General features: G+C 36.2%; 1 protein-coding gene across 9 annotated transcripts in view; it reads right to left on the reverse strand.

The window, feature by feature from the left end:
- Nucleotides 1-5,633: 5,633 nt before the first annotated feature.
- The window catches only part of CACNA2D1 (calcium voltage-gated channel auxiliary subunit alpha2delta 1), a 496,257-nt gene continuing 483,863 nt past the window's right edge, over nt 5,634-18,027 (reverse strand). For all 9 annotated transcript variants that reach the window (XM_043588719.1, XM_043588713.1, XM_043588716.1 and 6 more), the window contains one exon: nt 5,634-9,752. In XM_043588719.1, coding sequence (XP_043444654.1) covers nt 9,636-9,752 — 117 coding nt within the window. In that variant the 3' untranslated portion in view covers nt 5,634-9,635. The remainder of the gene's footprint in view (nt 9,753-18,027) is intronic.

Here is an 18,027-nt window from a genome sequence, read left to right on the forward strand (position 1 = left end):
ATATTCCTCACACCTTAGGAATCTTCTTAATGCTAACTTTTTTCTTTTTCTTTTACTTTCTCCTTTTTTTTTTAACGTTTCACGTTTTATTTAAATTCTAGTTAGTTAACATGTAATGTAATGTTAGTTTCCGGATTAGAATTTAGTGACACATCACTTGCAAAGCACCCAGTGCTCATCACAGGTGCCCTCCTAAATACCCATCATCCATTTAGCCCTTCCCTCCAGCAACCCTTCATTGATGCCAAGTTTTTCTAAACCTGAAATCATCGGCATCAGAATTACTGAGTTTCTCAGGTAAGATATAGAGGCGTGATCAACTATTAGATAGTAACATAGTAACTGTTAGCATTGTGTTTCTATACAAATATTTGAGGAATCGGTAGTTTAAATTGGACTGACAAGGAAGAGAAAGAGATAGGATATTACATGCTCTAACTGGGGAGCTAGGATGTGGACCCAGGCAGTCTGACTACAGCCTGGAATCTCTACAATGTATCTCATGGTGTCTTGCCTCAGTCAGAATTTTTTTCTTAAGTTTATTTATTTATTTTGAGAGACAGGGAGAGAGAGAGCATGCATGCACAAGCAGGGGAGGGGCAGGGAGAAGGAGAAACAGATTCCCAAGCAGTCTCCATGCCATCAGTACAGAGCTTGATGCGCAGCTCGACTCACAAACTGTGACATGATGACCTGAGACAGGATCAAGAGTCAGATGCTTAACTGACTGAGCCACCCAGGCACCCTTGTCAGATTTTTTTTTTTTTTTGAGATTCTGTGGATGAAGATGGATAGGCAGTCTGAAATCAAACAGAAATCCTCATCATTCGAGTTTTTTTTTTAAGGTTTTATTAGCTTTTTAGTAAGGAACAGCCATTATGTACAGAAACCAGATTTTCAAGTAGTGTAATTTCCTTTTCTGTTTTCTAACTTGTAGTATTATTTGCCAAAAGAATGAACCTGATTGGCAAACTTCTGTAATACTATTTATAGAAAATCTGTGGTTCAACTCTATGAGACATTTGTTATCATTAATATGACTTAAAAGGAACAGAATCTCCTATAGTAGGAATTGTTATTAGTGGGTCCTGATTATCAATCAGAGTCAATGAGAACTTTCTTGATTGTCAGCTATGTGCAGCTATATAATCTGGATCCAAAGAGAAAAATCAAACACTAAAAAGTAAAGCTTCCAAAGATTGCAATTGAGCTAAGATAGTAGGGTGTGCTTCAAATACGTGTTCAAAAAAGGAGTTTTTTTTTTTTAATTGGAATGAATGACTTGCATCTAAATAGGGTTTCATAAATTATAATTCAGAAATTACCCACATCAGAATTGTCACACCTGTAGTCTAACATGCCCCCAGTTACGTAATTCTGGCTGCACAGTGAAAACACCTGAAATTCTGAACTAGCGTCATTTCTGGGTTATCAAAGTGTTTAAACCCAATAAAAACAGGTCAAGACAACCGCCAATAAGAGTTTTTAAGTGATTCAGGGGTGAGAATCATTATCTTGGTGTATATATTGTTGGGTGCCAGAGATGCTATATTCTCTTTGCATTGTCAGCATGTACAGATGCTCCTTTACAATATTTCTTACAATATTAACTTAATTCTTAAGTACAGTCTCTCATTTTTCCTCTGGACTTACCCTGTCTATCTCAAACCTGCCCCTAGTATCCCTCCAATGTTCCCCAAACTTGGGGGATTGTGTAACTTCCCACAATTGAACTTCAGAAACAAAATTCTAAATTTTGTCCTTTATTTCAGTAAAACAACACATGAATCATTAAGTTCTTTCCTTTTTCCCTTCTAAATATTTCTGTTTTTTCCCCCCTCCATTTTTTTAATTTAAATTCTAGTTAGTTAACATATAGTGTAATACTGGTTTCGGGAGAAGAATTTAGTGATTCATCACTTACATCCAACACCCAGTGCTCATCATAACAAGTGCCTTCCTGAACACCCATCATTCATCCCACCCATTCCCCACCCACATCCCTCCACCAATCTTCATATTGGTCTCTACTGTTAAGACTATCTTATGGTTCGCTTCCTTCTCTCTTTTATTTCCTTCTAAATGTTTCTAAATTCCGTCTACTTGAGCTTCCCATGCTAATCAACAAATTTCTCATCTTGAAAATAGTCTCGATCGGTCTCCTTTGATAGATGTTCTTCTAAGAAACCACATTTCATCCAGAGTGGTTTTTCCGAAATGCAAATCTGATCATACTGTTCTCTGCTTAAAAGTTGCCAGCAGCTTCCAGTTTTCTAATCCCACCCCCCAGCATATGATCTAGGGAAGATTCTGATCTCTGGCCCTTTATCTCCACAGCCTCATCTTCCACTTCATCTCTGGTTACTCATCGCCCACCCCTTAAGCCATCCTGATCGCATACTCAGCTGGGTCCAGTTCCTTGAGTGCACCTGTCAGCATTCACGCACTTTGCTCTGTGGATGAGCTACCTTTGCCTCAGCTCAAATCATTGTAGGCTTCTCTGGCCAGCTCATTCTAGCCAGGTTATCATACTGTCAGTTCCCATAGTACCACGTATTTCTTATATCATGGCACTTACCTTGTGCTATTGTAAATGCTTACTAAGGTTTCAATATTCCCAGCCAGTAGTTCAAGAGAAGGGTCTGTTCTTCTTTTGTTTTTTTCATCTGCATATGGTTCTATTTCTCACACTTCAGTGAATAAAAACCAAGTAACGTTTTAAATGGCAAATCATGAAGATAATTAGGGTCTCAAAAGCTCCAGCACTGAATGATGATTATGGAAATCAGGAAGATGATGGTGATAACAATTCATAATACTAATGGATAGCATTGTTGAGTGCTCACTCAATGGTGGCCCTTACACTAAGTGCTTTATGGTAATTATTGTATCATTATATCATATTATATCATGATAGTTATCATGGCAACCCTAAAATGTAGTTACTGTTATTCCAGTTGATAGATGAGAAAACTGAGGTTTGGAAACAGTATGTAATTCCTGCATGGTTCCAAAGCTAGTAAGTGGTAAAGTCAGAATCCAAATTGAAACAACGGATTGCAGTCAGTAGTTGTCTCTACTGCCTTCAAGATAAGGACTAGGGCAGTAGTTACCAGAAATAGGAATTTTACAGATCAGTATAATTTTGTGTGTTTTTAATTTTTAATTTTTTTTTTTTGAGAGAAAGAGAGCATGAGCAGGGGGTGGGCAGAGACAGCAGGAGAAACAAAACCTGAAGCAGGCTCCAGGCTCTGAGCTGTCAGCACAGAGCCTGATGTGGGGCTCAAATCCACAAACCATGAGATCTTGACCTGAGCCAAAGTCAGACACGTAATTGGGCTACCCAGGTACCCAGATCAGTATAATTTTGAAATTTAAAAAGGGATTGGGGGGCCACCTCGGTGGCTAAGTTTGTTTAGCAACTGATGGATTAACCAACTCTTGATTTCAGCTCCGGTTATGGTCTCAGTTTGTGAGTTTGAAAGCTGGGACGGGCTCTGCACTGATAATGCCATCTCCTTGGGATTTTCTCTCACTCTCTCTCTTCCCCTCCTGCCTCCTCTATGCATGTGTGTATGCACACTCTCTATCTCCCAAAATAAATAAACTTAAAAAAATTAAAAAAAATAATAAAGGGAACGGAGCACAAGAAATGACAAGTGATATTAGTTGGTTAACGATTTTGCTTTTTACAATAGTTATCATCAACTCTTCATAATTTCATACAAGTTCCTTTTTTCTTAAACTAAGCAATTAGAGAGACTACCTGGAAAAAGGCAGTCCTTCCGGTATAAGAAACTGGCAATCTTACTCAGTTCTAGGTACATACATTGTTCTTGTATCACTGAAAATGTTAGATAAACATTTAAAGATACATTAGGATCCTGAGATACTCAAAATCTATGATAATTATGGTAAAGCATTTTGAAAAAAATCTATGAACCTAAAAAAGTCTCAAACTTAGAAATTTTAAGAGCATGCTTTTGGTAAAAATGTTTTTTAATGTATTAAGTATAATTTATAATCTGCTGTTTGAGTCTAGGTTTACACTTTAAAACCTTAGTGGCAGAAATTCAAAAACTGCCTAGTCTATCACTATAATAAATGTGTGGAAGAAGTTCTATGTTAAATCTAGCACATTTGACAGTGGTACGTGCTGAGTGATTTTATGGATTTCTTTTCATTATAATAGATATGAACTTGTGGCCTTAACTACTAATTTTGGCAAATTATAGTAGTTTTCCAGTTATGGCAGTAATAATAAATTTCCTTCTTGAATATATTTATCTGAAAAAGTACAGTCCATTTAAAAAATACATTAAAGAGACAGCACTGTTGATTTATTCTAGTTTATAGAAAATGACATGCATGCTCCATGAATAACTGTCCTTTAAGATATAAACACTTTAAGCATTAAGAAATACCCAATACCTTGAATTTGTTGGGACCTCATACTGGTACCTAAATTTTTCCAGTGGTAGCCCCAAACTAAAGGTCAGAGATGAGCCTTTCAGATCTAAAATTCTGAGGCCAGGTTGACGACTGAGGGTCAGTTGAGTTACCTTCCAGAAGAGACTGTCAGTATGTGTCTGTGGGTGTGCAAAGGGATATTTTAATCCTAGGTTTACAACTCTGGGAAGTAATCGGGGTAAGGGATAACAGTGGATGTTTAATTTTTGTGTCTGTTTTAAATAGAGGCGTTCTGAATGTGTTTGCCAGCAGAGAGAAGGAAACCTGCAGAAAGGGGAGACTGAATATGCTTGAGAAAGGAGAATTGATGAAGCAAGGTCCCAAGGGAAGAGGTGGAGAGGGGTTCGAGATGATTGATAGAGGAAATGAGGGTGTCTCTGGGGAGTAAGAGGATTGATTGAGGAGATAAATTGGTACAAAATAAAGCCAGATGTTCAAAAAACAAATGTTATCCACCTTACACTTTCATGTAGGCTTTTTCCTGTTAAAATGCCTTGATCAGAAACTAGAGGTCAGGTTTTCCAGTAATGACCATCGTTGGTGCTCAACATACGGCATTCCTCCGATGCATACTAAGTTTTCTCTCTTAAGAGAGTCCCCAGAAAGAAAAGCAGGCTTACTTTACACTAGATTCCACACAGTTTGGGGCTCATTAATTTATGAGGTGAGCATATAGGGGACGTGGTAAACTGGTATAAATGTGAAAGAAGTGTACAGGTATGTTTTTTTTTTTTAATTCTTTACACTAGCCTTCACTATTTCAGCTGCTGTTTGCTAGGAGAAATATTTAAAAGTCATATGTATAAAACATAGGCACATTTCAGATATTCTAACTTTGTTTCTTTCAAATGGTTTTCCCCCCCAAGGAAACTTTTTTTTTTTTTTTTTTTTTTTTTACAATTGAAGCCCAAAGTCTGAACTATTACCTTCCCACAGGCCTTGATGATGGCAAAAGCGATAGGATAGGGGTCACGGCTAGGTAAAGGACTTGCAAGCACATTTGTTTGCGAGTTGAGGTTTGTGATAGGAAAAGCACGTTGCTAATCCAAGTTTTCTTTTCATTATCTTGCATGCTCCCCACAGGAAGGCTTGATGAAAATACATTTAGGACAAAGACTTGTGTCTCTTTCAGCTGGACGTTATATAATTAATCCAAACTGTGGTGACTTTAAATGATAAACTTTTATTCTGAATATACTGTTTTTGCACAAGATTTAACACAACATTTTCTGGGATTATAAATATTTTTATAACAGTATTATACAAATTTTTACAAAATGTGTTTTATCAGGCTAGTTAATTTCCACAAAAGTGTCAAGAGAACATAATAAAGGGGAGAAAAGATCTTTTGTTCACAGAGCCAATTGGCCTTTCGCATGGATGCACACTGAGCATTTTAATAAAAGTATCCTAAACGCACGATCCAACAATCATACAGCACAACAAAAAAGACAGCTTTGTCAGGCCACGCGGTAAACTCAACCGGCATCTATACAAGACAGTATCCCATTAGTCTCCGTGGAATTTCTTTGAGTTAATTATGTGAACTAGAAGTAAGGTAGATGAAACTATTGGTAAGCGTTATCTGAGTCTTTGAAATTCTGGAATTTATTCAACACTCAATAGTTATGTTGTATTGATTTGCTGTTTACAGAAAGGTACACGGAATATTAGCAATATTAACATTCGGCTAATGGGAAAACAACCAAGTTCTAGATAACGATGAGATATTTTCAGCTGTGGGCACGTGAACTCATTCTATTCTACACTTAAAAAAGTCACAATGTCCGTTTTGTTTCACAAGGTCAAGCTGTCTACCTCTAGATTTCTTAGTGTCAGCTAACGATCAATGGAATAGTTTAGAGTTTTAAATTAAGACATAGAATTTAAGCTTTGGTGGAGAGAAAGATTAAAATGAGATGTAAAATAGAAGAGAGCATCAAATAAGCAAGTAACACTTGGGTTGCAAAGGTCACTTAAAAGGGATACTGCCTATTTGAACCCAGTAAGGCCAGTTTTAAAGTTAATAAAAGGAATATTATAGGAAAACTTACAAATGGCAGCAACACTGTTTTGTTGTTTTTCCAAGTTAAGCAGTAACGCCTCAAGCATTAGAAACATGAAAAAAGATCATACTAAAATCTTATAGGCCCAGGACCTAAAAATCTCTTCAATCAAACTTGCTAACTATGTCATGTTAAAAACCTGTTACAAATATGGACCACGATTGGTGTTTGGCAGTAATGCTGGTTGTTCAAATGAAGAAAATAGAAAGAAACCATTAATGCAAAAATCATTCCTGTTACTCAACACCAACGTAAGACTTATTTTGATTTTGTTCTAATGGCAAACTACGTGAAACTGGATGAGTAGAGCCAAAATTAAATAAACCTAAGAGTCTAAAAGCTTTTTTTCTTGATCTCTTATATTGTTTAGTCTTTGAAAACCAGTATTTATAACAGGCTATTTAAGTTCTGGTCGACAATTAGAACTCACAGAAAAATCCTAAATTAAATAGAACAGTGTGATGGAATGAGTGTTACTGTCTTTGAAAAAATTGCTAAACGTATGAAGGCCAGTATTAGGCATGAGAACAATTTTTAGTCAGAAAGCACGTTCTTACCCAATTTATCACCATGTATGTGGGTCTCATAATATAGGTTTGTTTTATAACAGAAAAAAAAAAGGATCATAGCAAGACTCGTGCACGTAAATATATTTTGATGGTAAATGGAATCCATAGGACCCTGCCAAGAGATGCCAAGGTTAACTGTGATGGAGGCAACAATAATGCAGTGGATGAAAACATACTATTTCAGTGACATTAGCCATGAAAACATATTTAATAGATTTGAAGGATAATTTTAAGGTAGTTTGTTGTATGCTGGAAGCAATTCAGTTGTTTTAATGTGCATCATATATACACACGAACTAACATAATTTGCTATTTTGATATCCCCTTCCCAACACTTTGATGACCTAAAATAGTCTAGCAAAAGTTAACAAGAAGTTTTAAATATTTAATTAACAAACAACATGATTGAAACATAGTGTTACTAGAGTGAGAAGTTCCGTATTTTTTTAAATCACTTTGGTGTTTTCTAAAATGTCAATACCAGTTACAAATGAGACTACAAAATCACAACAATGAGATAGAAATGGTAACTGATGTCAACTCCTAGAACAATAGCTGGCAAAGTGATTCCATTCCCGCCCCCCTCCCATTTATAAATAAAAAATAGTTTAAATAAGGAAATATACACAAATGGTACCTAGGGTATACTGGTGGTGAGAGGGAATGACAAATGTATGCAAAGCTAAAAACAAAACAAATGTCTTTTAAGCTATGCTAAAGACGTGGTTATGTCTTTGATATGCAGAGCATATTAAAGCATGCTGGATAATGTTAATAAGATTTTGACTTAAAAATGACATATAAGAAAATTTCCAGCATATACACACACCAGAATTTGGCATGTTCAAAATAAGAACAAATGCATCTTGCCATAAAAAATATCTGCACACTTCTAGCCTTCGGCAGAATTGCTCACTTTAACTAGAATTACACATTCATTGTTTTTACCCTTTCTTCAAACACTGTTGACTCTTGAAAATTATTTTGAAAAGCATAAATAATAATCTACCATATTACTCTATAATGAAATATCTGATTTACTATACTAATCATTTTCACCAATGAGGCTGTATAAAAACAATTTTGATTATTCACAATCAAGTATTCATGTGTATACATACAGATTCAAGGTTTCCTATTTGTTCAGATTGTTATAAAACCCTCAGCAAACTGCATGGAAATTTTGGTCAAGTGATCATACCGCTTAAAATGGAGGGACAAAAGCAGCAGCAGCAGAAATGTTTGGATTTTATGTGCTACTATTCACACGAACAAAGAGGAAACCTAGTATGAATCTTCATTGAGAACATATATGTACTCTTCAAAAAATAAATGTGTCAAATCTGATTTATGTACTTAAAATATCTGTACATAGGTTTTCAGGCAAAAGCACGAGTCTGTATAAAATCCATTAATTCCCATTTCACCATTTCCCTAACCCAATCATTCGGCATTGACATTGCACAGTATATTCAGAGTAATTGAACGACATTTGTAAAGATGACTTAAGTGCATTCCACTGCAAGGTTCAGAGTCTTACATAACAATAATGTCACTCAGTTAACTTTTCAAAGGACTATACTCTACAGTAAGAGAAAAACAAAAACCGAAAGTTAAAGTAGCAGCAGCATCATGCAAAATACCCTTGGTAACCAAAGTTCATTTATCACAAGAAAAAAACGTTTTCCCCTCCCCCCAACAAGTTTCTCTTAGAGCTTTTTGAAATATCTGGCTAGCACTACATAACTTTACTGTGAACAAAAGAAACATTACATCGAAGCATTTATTAAGGGCTTACATTTATGAGGAAATAGGTAACATATTCAAATTGCACCTTCAAGCACCTTTAGTTTAATAGTTTCTTAGTTATTATTTTCAAACACCAATTCATTCTCTCAGCTAAACTTAATTGGTCATCATTTGTGTTATATTTTTGGCAGAGAAGCCATTCTTCATAAGGCATTTTATTTATGGCAAATTTTTTTTTGTAGAAAATTAGCCATTATTTCTATTTCAACAGATTACACCAATCTCTCTGTTTTGTTTTGTTTTTTTTTCAATAGCCATTACTCAAAGCAGGAAATAATTTTTAACAGAAGAATACGTGAAGGCAAAAATAACTCCATTTTTTCCTCTAGAGATTTTCTTGGTAAAAGAACGAGAATTGCAGCAGGTCAAAATTCCATGTCAAGGTCAAGACAATTTGTATGATTCATAAACAGTATGGGGAGCCCTTTTACATGTAATCACCAACAATGCAACGACAAACTCTCAAATCTTCCAATAGAGCATGTATAGAATTTTGCTTTGATGTTATACATAGATGATGCAGCATTCACACAAGTTCAAGGATCTGATACCCTGACATGCAGCCAGTGGGTGTCATATGAGTCTGCGCCTTACATTTATGCCATGGTATGGGCCCAGCTAGTGTTCTGCTGATTCCACAGTTGACCCTATTTTAATGCGACCAAGGGCTCATGTTTTGGCAGGGTCTGGAGTTTAATTATGCAGATTTAGTTTTAGAAGGTCACAACTGGCAGTGTCTGCTGCCAGATAAAAGCCAAAGTAGTACAAACTGGACGCCAATGATGGACCACAGGGAGGGGTTCAATCCAGAAACACCACCACAGTCAGTATAATCCTCCTGTTGGAAAGAAGGAAAAAGAAAAATCCTGAGGAAATACTCAGTATGAATCTTTGGGAGCACCCACGTATAGTCCACTTCTGAACTCACCTTACAAAAGTGCTTTAGTTTGAATCCAAATAAATTACATTACCCTAAACTTTATAGTTCAACGTTCTGAATAAAGCAATTTCTCTAGTACTGTTTCAAGAATGCCTTACATTTTGAGTTGCAGATTCTGATGATTAAGAAAGAAAACACATTAACAAAAAACGCTGTTTAGAGTAATATACTAGTTGCAAGAAAAAAAGGACAAAAAACAAAAACTTCCATAGTACCGGATATTCTTCTTATATTTTCATGACCATAAGTAAAAATAAAATTTACTAGCAGATTTTATAATTCCCAAGAATTATGATTTTAGCAATGAGGCTCAATAAGGCAAAGTTTGGGACAGGTAAGATCAATTTAAGAAACACACTTCTCTATCTTCCATATCCCTTATATCCAGTTTCAAAGGTGAACATACCATACTGCACATGTAGCATCAGGACCTTCACCAAAATTAAAAATAATAATGTATTTGAACCACACCTGAAAGGACACTCTAAGAACATATTCAAAATAAAGAGCTAAGCTAGCAAGAGATGCTTGTCTAGTTTACAGAACCATGAAATACCAGCAATTGACATCTGCATGCCCCATGGTCTAGTGATGGCTCATGAAGTCATTAAGTTCCCTACTATTGGAAAAATTATCCTTTATTTTTTATTCCTAGGTTCTGTATTCTGTAACTTTTTCTACATCCTTAATTCCCTTTAATTATTGAATTTCATAAAAGATGATTAGGAGAGGGGTGCCTGGATGGTTCAGTCAGTTAAGCATCTGACTCTTGGTTTCAACTCAGGTCATGATCTCATGGTTGGTGGGAGCGAGACCCACCTCCACAGCATGGAGCTTGCTTGGGATTCTCTTTGTCCCATTCTTTCTGCCATCCCCCGCATGCCTGCATTCTTTCTCCTCTCAAAATAAATAAATTAAAAAAAAAGATGTTTAGGAAAGTAATTAGATATGATTTTTTTCTTACAGCCTTCACTATGCCGAGGTGCATCTTCCAATAATCAAAAGAATAGGCTATGTGAGTAAAGAACTGAGTAAAATGTTCAGAATAATTTCACAGAGACTCTGAGCTGGTTTGGCTTGTTTTCCTCACTAGCGTTTAATACAGTACTCGCCACCCAATAAATAAAATTTCTTTGAGTTGCATTTTCAGGTAGAATGCTTTTTCTGTTTGTTAAAGAGATGTCTAAAAGAAACAAAATACATTATGAAAAATTTATTTTTCATAATCAACTAAATATAAGGCAAAACATAAAATAATGATCAATTCTTGGTCCTCATTGTATTTGACTTGCCAGGAGCATTTGGCAATGTAGAATATTCTCCCCTTGCAATATTTTCTCATGTATATTTGCCTAACGCTTTTGGTTTCTTCCATACTTTTTGGGGGTTCATCTTGCTCTCTTTGGCTCAACATGCCTCTCTTCATGACGGACTTTTCCAGGGGTTCTTTTTATTTACACTTTCTTCCTAGGTAATGTAATCTGGTCCTATAGCTTTAAATTTCACACATCTGTTAATAACTTCTACTTTTATCCTTTTTAATAGGAAATGACTTTTGCTTTTTTGTGTTATCATTTTTTTCTTTAAAGTCTGAGTTTCAGTTTAAATGGACAAATAAAATTGTAAGATATTTCAAGTGTACATTTAGGTGATCTGATGTACTTAGACATTGTGAAAAGATAACCCCTTCCCCCAATAAATAACATTTCCATTATCCACATATTTATCATTTTCCCCCTTTGGTGACAATATTTAATTTCACAGTGTTATCAATTGTAAGTCATCACATTTTATTAGATCCTCAGAGTATATTCATAGTATAGCTGAAAGTTTGTACCCTTTTACCAAACTCTCCCTATCTTCCCTTAGGTACTGGCAATTACTTTTCTACTCTTTGTTTCTATCAATTTGATTTAAAAAAATTTAACATTTATTTATTGTTGAGAGAGTGAGCGAGAGAGAGCATGAGCACGGGAGGGGCAGAGAGAGAGACACACAGAATCTGAAGCAGGCTCCAGGCTCCAAGCTGTCAGCCCCGAGCCCGACACGGGGTTCGAACTCAAAAACCATGCGATCATGACCTGAGCCGAAGTCAAGACACTCAACTGACTGGGCCACCCAGGTGCCCCTATGATTTGATTTTTTAAAAACAGAATCCATATGTAAGTAATGTCATGCGATATTTGTCTTTATCTAGTTTGTTTCATGTAGCATAATGCCCTCAAGGTCCAACCAGGTTGTCACAAATGGCTGGCTGTCCTATATATCTATCTATATAATACTTCTATATCCATTCATCTGTTGACGGACACTTAGGTTGTTTCTATATATTGGCTATTGAAAAAATGTCTCAGTCAACATAGGAGGGCTTATGACTTTTTCTGGAAAAAAAATTTTAATGTTTGCTTTTGAGAGAGAGTGCAAGTGGGGGAGGGGCAGAGAGTGAGAGAGACACAGATCTGAAGCAGGCTCCAAGCTGTCAGCACAGAGCCCAATGTGGGTCTAAACCCAGGAACTGTGAGATCATGACTTGAGCTGAAGTTGGATGCTTAACCGACTGAGCCACCCAGAGGTCCCTATGTCTTTTCTAATTAGTGTTTTCGTTTTCTTCAAGTGGTTGATTCATAGTTATATTTTTAATTTTTTGAGGAACCTCCATACCAGTTTTCATAGTGGTCCCTCACACAGGACTCCCATTTTCCACATCCTTGCCATAATGGTGATCTCTTGTCTTTTTGATAATAGCCATTCTAGCATGTGTGAGGTGATATCTCATTGAAGTTTAGATTTGCACGTATCTCCTAAGTGATGCTGAGCCTCTTTCACATATAGACATAAGATGGATATACTGCAGGTTCAGTTCCAATTGTAGATATCGAATAAAGTGAATATCTCAATAAAGCTACTCAAATGAATTTTTTGGTTTCCCAGTGCATATAAAAGTTATGTTTACACTATAGTGTAGTCTCTTAAGTGTACAATAGCCTTGTGTCTAAAAAAGTACATACCTTAATTTTAAAAAATACTTTGGTGCTAAAAAATGCTAATCATCATCTGAGCTTTCAGGGAGTCATAATTCCCCCCCCCCCCCGGTCAAGGGTCTTGCCACGATTGATGATGGCTGCTGACTGATGAGGGTGGTAGTTGCTGAATGGCTATTGCAATTTCTTAAAATAAGACAACAAAAAGTTTGCTGCATTGATGGATGCTTCCTTTCAAGAACAATTTCCCTACAGTCTGGGATGCTGTTTGGTAGTATTGTGCCCACAACAGAACTTCTTTCAAAATTAAAGTCAATCCTCTCAAATCCTGTTGATGCATGATCAACTAAGTTTACGTAGCATTCCAACTCCTCTGTTGTCATTTCAAAAATAGCCACAGAATCTTCACCAGGAGTACAACATTCTATTTCCAGAAACTACTTTGGTTCATCCATAAGAATTAAACCTTCATTCATTCAAGTTTTTAAAAAAATTTCTTTAAATTCAAGTTATTTACCATACAGTGTTGTCGTGGTTTCAGGTATAGAACACAGTGATTCATCACTTCCTTGTAACACACAGTGTTCATCCCAACAAGTGCCTTCTTTAATGCCCATCACCCATTTAGCACATTCCCCCAACCCCTGCCTCTCTCCAGCAACACTCAGTTTCTTCTCTGTATTTAAGAGTCTCTTATGGTTTGTCTCCCTGTCTGTTTTTGTCGTATTTTTCTCCCCTTCCCCTATGTTCATCTATTGTGTTTCTTAAATTCCACCTGAGTGAAATCATATGATAGCTGTGTTTCTCTGACTTATTTCGCTAATCATAATATGCTCTAATTCCATCCATGTTATTGCAAATGGCAAGATTTCATTCTTTTTGTTCTCCAAGTAGTATTCCATTGTGTGTGTATGCATATATATATATATATATATGTGTGTGTGTGTGTGTGTGTATGTATATATATGCCACATCTTCTCCATCCATTCAAGTTTTATCATGAGATTGCAGCAATTCAGTTACATCTTCAGCCTCCACTTGTAATTCTACTCTTCTTGTTGTCTCTACCTCATCTGCACTTACTTCCTCTACGGCATTCTTGAACCACTCAAAGTCATCTATGAGGGTTCAAATCAACTTCTTCTAAACTCATGTTCATGTTGATATTTTGGCTTCTCCCTTGAATTGTGAATGTTCTTCATAACATCTAGAATGGTGAATCCTTTCCAGAAAGTTTTCAATAAAGTTTGCCCAGATCCATTAGAGGAGTATCTGTGACAGCTATAGGCTTACAAAATGTGTATTTCCTAAATAACAAGACTTGGACAAGTGGAAATTACTCCTTTATCCATGGGCTGCAAAATGATGTGTTAGCAGGCATGAACACAACATGTATCTCACTATACATCTCTGTCATAGCTCTTGGGTGACCAGGTGCATTCTCAGTAAGTAGTCACATTTTGAAAGGATTTTTTTCTCCTCAGTAGTAGGTCTCAACAGTGGACTTCAAATATTCAGTAAACCGTGTTGTAAACAGATGTGTTGTCATCCAAGCTTTGTTGTCCATGGATAGAGAACACAGGCAGAGTAAATCAAGCCTAATTCTTAAGAACCCTAGGATTTTCAGAAGGGTCAATGAACAGTGACTTCAACTTCAAGCCACCAGCTCATTAGCCCCTAACAAGAGATATGGTCTATTGTTGGAAGATAGGCGTTGACTTCTCGTCTGTAGCTATGAAGGATTTAGATGGCATCTTGTTTCATAGAAGGCTATTTCTTCTACATTGAAAATCTCTCACTTACTGTAGCCATTTTCATTAATTACCTACTTAGATCTTCTGGATAGCTTGCTGTTTTACCTTATACTGTTATGTTATGGAGCTGGCTTCTTCACTTCAATCTCATGAACTAACCTCTGCTAGCTTCAAACTTTTCTTTGGCAGCTTCCTCCTCTCTCCCAGCTTTCGCAGAAAGGAAGAAAATTAGGGCCTTGATGTGGATTTGGCTTCAGCTTAGGTAATGTTGTGGTTAGATTGATCTCCTATGCAGACCCCTAAAACTTTGCCTTTTTTTTTTAACCATTTGTGTGTTCACTGAAATAGCACTTTTACTTCTAATTTCCTTTAAGAACTTTTCCTTTACATCCACAACTTGACCAAACGTTTTGCACAAGAGGCCTAGCATTCAGCACGTGTTGGCCTTTGACATAGCTTCCTCACTACCTTTTAAGGTAAGAGACATGTGACTCTTCCTTTCACTTGAACACTTAGTGACCAGTGTAGGGTTACTAAGTGGCCTCACTTCAAGATCATTTTGTCTCAGGAAATAGCAAAGCCCAAGGAGAGAAAAGGAGCTGGGGAAATGGCTGGTCAGTAGAGCTTTCTGAACACAAATAGCATTTCCTAAGTGTGTTGTCTTAAATGGGTGTGGTTTGTGGTGCCCCCAAACAATTAGAATGGTACTATCAAAGACACTGTGAAAACCGTATGTGACACAAAGACACCAGTGAGCAAATGCTGTTGGAAAATGGCACAAATATATTTGCTTGAGGCAGGGTTGCCACAAACCTTCAATTTGTTAAAAAAAAAATGCAGTATCTGTAAAGTGCAATAAAAGCAAAGTGCAGTAAAATAAGGTGTGCTTGGACCTGTTGCCCATTCATAGGAATTTGGGAAAAATTCTACTCAGATTCTCTGTCAGCTCTTTAATCAGATTTCTTTTGATATTATCCGACTTGATTTCTTTATACATTTGGGATACTGGTCGCTTATCAGATACATAATTTGCAAACAGTTCCTCCCATTTTGTGTATTGCCTTTCAAGTTTATTGGTTTCCTTTGCTGTGCAGAAACTTTTAATTTTGATGTAGTCCCATGTTGATTTTTGCTTTTCTTGCTTTTGCCGTTGGGATCAAATTTAAAAAAAAAAGAAAAAAAAGAAAAGAAATAGTTGTCAAAACCGATGTCAACAAGATTGCTTCCTAGGTTTTCTTCTGGGAGTTTTATGGTTTCAGGTCTTACATTCAAGTAGTTAATCCATTTTCAGTTGACTTTTGTTGACAGTGTAAGATAGTGGTCCATTTTTATTCTTTTGTGTGTGGGCTTTCAGTTTTCCCAGTACTTTTTTTTTTTTTTTAATTTTTAGAGAGAGGGAGTGCAAACAGGGGAGAACTGCAGAGGGGGAACGAGAGAGAGTCTAAAGCAGACTTCATGCTTAGTGTGAAGCCCAGTGCAGGGCTGGCTCCCATGACCCTGCGATAATGACCTGAGCTGAGATCAGGAGTCAGATGCTCAACCTACTGAGCTACCCTGGTGCCCCATCAGCACTATGTAATGAAGAGACTGTTCTTTCCCATCATACATTCTTGGCTCCTTTGTCATAAGTTAATGGAACATACATACGTGGGTTTACTCCTGGGCTGTTTTGTTACATTGATCTGTGTGTCTGTGTGTGCCAGTACCACACTGTTTTGATTAATGTATTTGTATAATATAGTTTCATATCAAGAAGTGTGATGTCTCCAGCTTTGTTCTTCTTTCTCAAGGTTGCTTTGCCTGTTAACGGTTTTGTGGTTTCATACATATGTTAGAATCATTTGTTGTATTTCAGTGAAAAATGTTATTGAAATTCTGATAGGAATTTCAATGAATCTGTAGATTGCTTTGTATGGTATGCACATTTTAACAATATTCTTTTTCAAAATTTTTTTAAATACTTATTTATTTTTGAGACAGAAACAGAGCATGAGTGGGAGAGGGGCAGAGAGAGGGAGTCAAAGAAACTGAAGCAGGCTTCAGGCTCTGAGCTGTCAGCACAGAGGCTGACATGGGGCTTGAACAAGGTCAGATGCCCAACTGACTGACCCACCCAGGCGACCCCATTTTAACAATATGCTAATTCATGAGAACTAGTATCTTTCCCTTTATTTTTCAAGTTCTTTTATGTTATAGTTTTTAGTGTTTACCCCCTTGGTTAAATTTACTAAGTATTTGATTTTTTGGCAGAATTATAAATGAAATTATTTTAACAACTTCTGTTAGTGTATAAAATAGAACTCATTTTTTACATTTTTTTTAATCTTGAAATTTTACTAAATTTATTTGAATAAGTGGATTTCTTAGGGTTTTCTATACAATATCATACCATCTGCAAATAGAGATAATTTTTTCTTTTGCAGTTTGGATGCCTATTATTTTTCTTGCGTATTTGCTCTGCCTAGAACTTACAGTACTACGTTAAAGAAAGTGGCAAGAATGGGCATCCTTGTCTTATTCATGGCATTAGAGGAGAAGCTGTTAGTTTCTGGTGCTTGGCTGTTAGCTTCTTCTTATTTTACCATTATGGATGATAGCTGTGAGCCTTTATTTTGTTGAAGTACAGATCATATATACCAACTTTGTTAAGGGTTTTTAATCACAGTGGATGTTAAATTTTGCAAGTGCTTTGTCTGCATTTATTGAGATCATACGATTTTCTTTTCCCCTTCACTTTATTAATATGGTTCACACTGGTTCATTTATGAATCTGAAACTGTCCTTGCATCCCAGTTAATCATGGTATATGGTTTTGTGTTGTTGGATTCAGCTTGCTAACATTTTCTTGAGGATTTTTGCATCTAGGTTCTTCAAAGATACTAGCCTGTAACTTTCTATTCTTGCAGTGTTCTTGTCTGGTTTTGGTAGTATGGTAAGGCTGGCTTTGTGAAATGAGCTTGAAAGTGTTCCCTCTTGCTATATTTTTGGAAGAGTTTGAGAGGGATTGGTATTAATTCTTCTTTGAATGTTTGGTTCAACTCACCAGTGAAGCCATCTGGTCTTTGGCTTCTGATTGTTGGGAGGTTTTTGATAGCTGATTCGATCTGCTTACTAGTAATGGATATGTTCAGATTTTCTATTTCTTCATGAATCACTCTTGATAGGCTCCATATTTTTTAGGAATTTATCAATTTCTTCTAGAGTTCCCAATTTTTGCCATGTATTGTTTATATAGTACTTTCTTATCATCTTCTATTTTTTGTGATAACAATTTTAATGTCTTTTTTTCATTCCTAGTTTTATTTTAATCCTCTTTTCCTTGGTAAGTCTCACTAAAGTTTTGTTTTTCTTTTAAAAAAAACAGTTAATTGCAATGTATTGTCTTTTTGGTTTCTATTTCACTTATTTCTGCCATGATTTTTGTTATTTCCTACCTCC

Source organism: Prionailurus bengalensis, chromosome A2 (genome assembly GCF_016509475.1).
Source record: "Prionailurus bengalensis isolate Pbe53 chromosome A2, Fcat_Pben_1.1_paternal_pri, whole genome shotgun sequence".
Taxonomy (NCBI): domain Eukaryota; kingdom Metazoa; phylum Chordata; class Mammalia; order Carnivora; family Felidae; genus Prionailurus; species Prionailurus bengalensis.